Source organism: Odontomachus brunneus, unplaced genomic scaffold (genome assembly GCF_010583005.1).
Source record: "Odontomachus brunneus isolate Ranch 3 - 2012 unplaced genomic scaffold, Obru_v1 Obru_scaffold_034, whole genome shotgun sequence".
Taxonomy (NCBI): domain Eukaryota; kingdom Metazoa; phylum Arthropoda; class Insecta; order Hymenoptera; family Formicidae; genus Odontomachus; species Odontomachus brunneus.
Genome location: NW_022639484.1, coordinates 139,799 through 146,950, shown reverse-complemented (window position 1 = coordinate 146,950; position 7,152 = coordinate 139,799). Strand labels below are relative to the sequence as shown.

At 33.9% G+C, this 7,152-nt stretch overlaps 2 protein-coding genes across 2 annotated transcripts in view; one reads left to right on the top strand and one right to left on the bottom strand.

The window, feature by feature from the left end:
- The window catches only part of LOC116843596 (FYVE, RhoGEF and PH domain-containing protein 4-like), a 4,372-nt gene extending 3,046 nt beyond the window's left edge, over positions 1-1,326 (top strand). The window contains 3 exon segments of the mRNA XM_032814115.1: positions 1-156; positions 251-696; positions 789-1,326. The exon segment at positions 1-156 is cut by the window's left edge and continues 479 nt beyond it. Coding sequence (XP_032670006.1) covers positions 1-156; positions 251-696; positions 789-894 — 708 coding nt within the window. The 3' untranslated portion in view covers positions 895-1,326.
- A 20-nt stretch (positions 1,327-1,346) lies between these two features.
- LOC116843597 (cytochrome P450 6k1-like) overlaps positions 1,347-7,152 on the bottom strand; it is an 11,687-nt gene continuing 5,881 nt past the window's right edge. Inside the window, exons 2-5 of the mRNA XM_032814116.1 lie at positions 6,569-6,793; positions 3,915-4,195; positions 1,745-1,922; positions 1,347-1,660 (exon numbers count right to left, since the gene is read on the bottom strand). Of these exons, the coding sequence (XP_032670007.1) occupies positions 1,485-1,660; positions 1,745-1,922; positions 3,915-4,195; positions 6,569-6,793 (860 nt within the window). The 3' untranslated portion in view covers positions 1,347-1,484. The remainder of the gene's footprint in view (positions 1,661-1,744; positions 1,923-3,914; positions 4,196-6,568; positions 6,794-7,152) is intronic.

Sequence of the window (7,152 nt, the reverse complement as noted above, 5' to 3'; positions counted from 1 at the left end):
CAAACGATGCAAGAGATTATGAGACGTAAAGCCAGTCTGAAGACTGGCAATGTTAAAACTTCCTTAGTTAAGGCTGATGACGTGACTAGGTGCATGGTTTGTGAAGTTATCTTCTCTGTGATGAAACGAAAACATAATTGCCGGGCTTGTGGAATAGTGAGTTTCCTTTCGGAAGAAATTTCGCAATCTTGTAAAGTGCATAATAATATAGTTATTGTAATCTACAATGTATTTATATGTCTTTTTCTAGGTGGTTTGTAGTAAATGCTCAAATCAGAAATTATTATTTGAAGACAATAAGAATATGAGAGTATGCAGATTATGTCATGCCGCGCTCACTCAGCCGCTCGCTAAATCACCGTCATCGCCCTCTGGACCAGTGCCAAGTTTGCTGCAGGTTTCAGCGTGCGCGCCTTCAGTATTATCCGGCTATCTGTTGTTGAAAACTCAAGCCAGTAAACCCTGGACCAGACGATGGTTCGCGCTACACGTCGATTTCGTTCTGTATTCGTTCAAGTCGGAATCGGAGAGCATGGCCATGACGGCAACACCCATGCCAGGCTTTATGGTCACCGAAGGTACAAAATTGCCCGATGAAGATCCTTTGAATACGAAGGATCGAATTAGAGCGTTCAAGATGCACCATTCTAGAAAATGCTATTATCTTCAAGCATCTTCTCAAGAGGACAAAGAGAAGTACGTCATACAAGCAATTTATATAGATTACAACTTTTCGTGATCAAATAGTGTAATACGTGTTTCTTTTTTTTTTTTATGGGATGTTTCAGGTGGATGCACGCGTTGGAGTTGGCTACGAAGGCTGAACTACCTCATTTTACCCAGACGGAGGATGAAAGCGCACAAGAAAGTCAATCGATAAACGATGTACAATGAACGTTTGTACCTTTTTATCTACCAAACTAGCCAATTTTTTTACTATCGTATTCGTAAGCGAGAAGAGGACACAGCAATGTAAGATAATCGTTAGTAGTTAATTAGCTATATTTAAAATGACGTTAACTTATGTTATATATATATCTTGTTATTAGTGTACACTACAAGAGAAATCGAGTCAATAGCGGCCGCTGCCGAAACGCTTGTTGTTTTGTATAATGTTCTGTTATAGTATATTTATAAATATATATGTCGTTCGATCACGATACGCTGTGCTGTCCGTAATTTTGCAATGGAGTCAATAGGACGATGCTTGAGGAAAATTACTCGCTTCAATGATAATACATTATCTAGGCTACGAAAAATCGATTTTATTAAACAAGCAATGAATTCTACAATCTTATCAATAAATTTATTTCATTGTAGTTAACATTACATGGCTTCTTTAAACATTTTTAAGCAGTTCCTATCTGAGATATACGTATAAAAATATAATAATTTAATATTTATTTTAATTTATACCAAATATCGATACTTAACGTCAATTAACGCGCTTTTTAACGTATTTATTCGCTTTTTAACGTATAATTTTATTCACGTTTCTTGAATCTCACATTGAGACCATCAATCGGGTATTTAAATATATGAACTGTTAATTCACTGGTTTCGTTTTTAATTTCCTCATTTTTATGTGATAAACTTATTTCGTAATTCAAGACAAAATTGATTAATGTAATTTTCGCCACTAATGAGGTCAGCCTTTGTGCTGAAAATTTGAGATAAAATTCAAGAAAAATGAAAAATAACAAATTAAGACATATTTTTCGCGTAATAAATTTTTACAACTGACCTGTACATGATCGTGGTCCAATACCAAATGTCAGTGATTCGTAGAATTTCTTGTTTTTTGTCTCTCTCAATGGAACAAAATTGCACGAATCATTGAAGTATCTAGAATCTTGATTCGTTGAATTTATAGATACATATATTGAAACACCTTTTTCAATCACTAACCCAGTCTCTGGCACCTAGTAAGAATATATAATAAAATATATAATAATTAAGGAAACGATTTGTGTATAATAACTTATTCGATTACTTATCCCTTGTCAACTTTGCTTTAATCTTTAAGCCTTAAGAAATTGACCAACAGTTGATTATTTTTAAAATAATATATAATAAAATATATAATAATTAAGGAAACGATTTGTGTATAATAACTTATTCGATTACTTATCCCTTGTCAACTTTGCTTTAATCTTTAAGCCTTAAGAAATTGACCAACAGTTGATTATTTTTAAAATAATATATAATAAAATATATAATAATTAAGGAAACGATTTGTGTATAATAACTTATTCGATTACTTATCCCTTGTCAACTTTGCTTTAATCTTTAAGCCTTAAGAAATTGACCAACAGTTGATTATTTTTAAAATAATATATAATAAAATATATAATAATTAAGGAAACGATTTGTGTATAATAACTTATTCGATTACTTATCCCTTGTCAACTTTGCTTTAATCTTTAAGCCTTAAGAAATTGACCAACAGTTGATTATTTTTAAAATAATATATAATAAAATATATAATAATTAAGGAAACGATTTGTGTATAATAACTTATTCGATTACTTATCCCTTGTCAACTTTGCTTTAATCTTTAAGCCTTAAGAAATTGACCAACAACAGTTGATTATTTTTAAAATAATCGACTGTGATTGGTCAATTTATTACGGCTTAAAGATTAAAGCAAAGTTGTGGACAAGGGATAAATGATCGAACAAGTTACTATATACAAATCGTTTCCTTAATTATTATATATTTTATTATATATTCTTACTAGGTGCCAGAGACTGGGTTAGTGATTGAAAAAGGTGTTTCAATATATGTATCTGTAAATTCAACGAATCAAGATTCTAGATACTTCAATGATTCGTGCAATTTTGTTCCATTGAGAGAGACAAAAAACAAGAAATTCTACGAATCACTGACATTTGGTATTGGACCACGATCATGTACAGGTCAGTTGTAAAAATTTATTACGCGAAAAATATGTCTTAATTTGTTATTTTTCATTTTTCTTGAATTTTATCTCAAATTTTCAGCACAAAGGCTGACCTCATTAGTGGCGAAAATTACATTAATCAATTTTGTCTTGAATTACGAAATAAGTTTATCACATAAAAATGAGGAAATTAAAAACGAAACCAGTGAATTAACAGTTCATATATTTAAATACCCGATTGATGGTCTCAATGTGAGATTCAAGAAACGTGAATAAAATTATACGTTAAAAAGCGAATAAATACGTTAAAAAGCGCGTTAATTGACGTTAAGTATCGATATTTGGTATAAATTATAAATCGATATTTGGTATAAATCCATTGAGAGAGACAAAAAACAAGAAATTCTACGAATCACTGACATTTGGTATTGGACCACGATCATGTACAGGTCAGTTGTAAAAATTTATTACGCGAAAAATATGTCTTAATTTGTTATTTTTCATTTTTCTTGAATTTTATCTCAAATTTTCAGCACAAAGGCTGACCTCATTAGTGGCGAAAATTACATTAATCAATTTTGTCTTGAATTACGAAATAAGTTTATCACATAAAAATGAGGAAATTAAAAACAAAACCAGTGAATTAACCGTTCATGTATTTAAATACCCGATTGATGGTCTCAATGTGAGATTCAAGAAACGTGAATAAAATTATACGTTAAAAAGCGAATAAATACGTTAAAAAGCGCGTTAATTGACGTTAAGTATCGATATTTGGTATAAATTATAAATCGATATTTGGTATAAATCCATTGAGAGAGACAAAAAACAAGAAATTCTACGAATCACTGACATTTGGTATTGGACCACGATCATGTACAGGTCAGTTGTAAAAATTTATTACGCGAAAAATATGTCTTAATTTGTTATTTTTCATTTTTCTTGAATTTTATCTCAAATTAGGAATTAAAGCAAGGTTGTGGACAAGGGGTTAGAGGTTTGTGTCGATTACCTCAAAGTCCTTTTCAGCTATCCTGTCGACGACTGGTATAGGAGGATGCAACCTCAACGCTTCGTTTACAACGCAATCCAAGAAAGGCATTTCGTTAATTAATTCCATAGTTATTTCTTTCCCTGACAGATACTTCTTTATTTCCTCGTACAAAGTGTTTTGATACTCCGGATTATGCGCCAATTCGTAAATAGCCCACGCAATTAAGGTCCCAGACGATTCGAATCCAGCAACGTAAAAACCAGATGCTTGCGCCAGCAAAGCGTTCTCGCTTTCGAATTCTATAATGTAATTATCAAATGTAGATCAATGTTATTATTAATGTCAACAAGTATCTCTCAATATTCGATGATTCATTAACTTAACGGGAAAATATAAAATATATGACATTGATAGTAAATTGATATATCAACATATAAAATAAATATAATAGTACATGTAGAATATCCGGCAATTTATTATGCAGTCGTGGTGTATAAGTAGAACTCATCAAACTGAATATAAAATTCCTTTACCATTTTGCAAACAACCACGTAAAATTTTTAATTATTAGAGAAGATTGGTAAATGATCACGCGCGTACGGTAGATTAGCTGTAACGTCTGCTGTACTTGTATCTTAGGTCTGAACAAAAAAGTCCTCTATCATTTTATAAACTCGCAGATTTTTAGTTATTAATTAAATTATCGCGAGCAACTATGTACTAATCATCTTTAATTAATAACTAAAAATCTACATGATTACTTGCAAAACAGTAAAGGATTTTTTGTTACTATCTTTATATTTTATACATCGCGGGTGCGTAATGAGTTGTCAGACACTCTATATATTGTTATCATACACGGAAAAAAGAGATGTGGTGCACCTAACAAAAAATATTTAGTTGTAAGCAAATAGCTGCATCATTCTACATATCTTTGTATGATAGTTATGTGTATGGTTGATTTGACTTACTTTGGTGTGTCAACTACATCAATGAAGTTGCGCGTGATCTGGTTGTGACAACCAGAAATTAGTAACGGGATCATTTTGCATAGACGTAAATATGGATATAGTTGCATTAACCAATGCTATATTGCAAAGCAGCGATGTTAGAAAACAAAGCAATTAATTACGCGCATAGCTAGAGATGTATACATGTGAAAACTAGTTCTGAGTGTATAAATTTGCATTTGTAGTTGCCGCGTTTGTATTAACCATGTATTATTAGGTGTAGTAAAAAGAAATCCATTATTTTTCCAATAGATGGCTTTAGTAATGTGTATCTCGCGTTGTATAAGTGCGATCGGTGTACGCTAGATGGCGTTAGAAAGATAAGATTTTGTACTAAAAAAACTTCTCAGACAGTTTTGTGATTGTTTGACTCTGTATTGTTTGAGCGCGCGTCAAAGATGGACACCAGCAAAGAGAAAATACGCCATATTTTACAGTTTTTCTTCGATAAAGGCGAAAATGCAAGCCAGGCGGCTGAAAATGTGAATAGTGTTTATGGTCCTGATACTATAACAGCCAATCACGCGCAATTTTGGTTTCGTCGATTCCGTTCCGGTAATTTTGATGTCAAAGATGCATCACGCTCTGGAAGGCCAATTTATCGAAAAATCGATAAAATAATGGAAATCGTCGAGTCCGACCGTCATGTAAGTACTGTTTCGATTGCCCAAGAGCTAAACATTGCACAAAAAACCGTTTGGAATCATTTGAATAAGGCTGGATACAAAAAGAAGCTCGATGTATGGGTGCCACACGAGGTAACGCAAAAAAACCTCATGGACCGAATTTCCATCTGCGAATCGCTGCTGAATCGCAACAAAATCGATCCATTTCTGCAGCGGATGGTGACTGGTGATGAAAAGTGGGTCACTTACGATAACGTCAGCAAAAACGGTCGTGGTCGAAACGCGGTGAGCCGGCGCAAACGGTGGCCAAGCCAGGATTGACGGTCAGGAAGGCTTTGCTATGTATTTGGTGGGATTGGCAGGGAATCATCCACTATGAGCTGCTCCTCTACAGCCAAACTCTTAATTCGGACCTGTACTGTCAACAATTGGCCCGTCTGAAGGAATCAATCGCCCAGAAGCGGCCAGCTTTGGCCAATAGGAGAGGAATTGTGTTCCATCAGGACAACGCCAGGCCACACACATCGATAGTGACTCGCCAGAAGCTCCGAGAGCTTGGTTGGGAGGTTCTTATGCATCCACCTTATAGTCCGGACCTGGCACCAAGTGATTACCACCTGTTCCTATCTATGGCGAATGATTTTGCTGGTGAAAAATTCGCCTCAAGAGAAGCTTGTGAAAATCGACTGTCCCAGTTTTTTGCCAATAGGGACAAGGGTTTCTATGAGAGAGGCATAATAGAATTACCTTCAACAAGTTATCGAACAAAACGGTGCATATGTGACCTAAATCGTATCATTCTAACTATGCTAAAAAAACCTTCAATTTCATGCAAAAATAATGGATTTCTTTTTACTACATCTTATATCACTGCTGCGACATAAGTAACTCAGCCATTGCTCTTTGGTTACAGCAACCACAAATTGTTTTTATCTATTGAATCTGGTTGGCACAACTAGATTTCTGTATGGATCAACCATATTGTTTTTTCCGTGTATAATTACTTTTATTATTCTACGGGCTGAATGATACTTACTGAACAGAGGATTCTCTTCTCCATTCTTGAGCATTATCAGAAAGTCTACAAAATCTCCTCTCTTATTTCCTGTTTGTTCTCTATACTTTATAGTCGCCTTAAAACGTTTGCGGAAATAATTTATAGGCCATGTAGAGAACGGCTTAATTAAAGGAATCAGTGTAGGAATAAAGAAATAAATGAAAACGACTATGGCACGTTTAAAACCTCTCAATATTTTTAGGGCTGCAATAAAGCAACAATGTCTTTAGAGTTGGAAAAAATGTAATGTTAGTAATCATTACTAGTTACGGCAGGACCTCGTTATAAGATTAGTTTTGAATCTAAGGATGTAAGACGGATTTATAACTTCCTCCATTCTATTAGGACCTTAACTTAGTTTCCGCCCAAAAAATACTGAGAAAAAGCATTTATTGTAAAAAATTTATTTAAATTATTTCAATGAAAGTATTTTCCATCACTTTCTACAACTTTTTGCCATCTTTCTGGCAACTGGGCGATACCATCTCGATAAAACGATGTTTGTTTCGAAGCAATCCATTCGTCCACCCATTCTCGCACTTCTTCAACATTTCGGAAGCGTG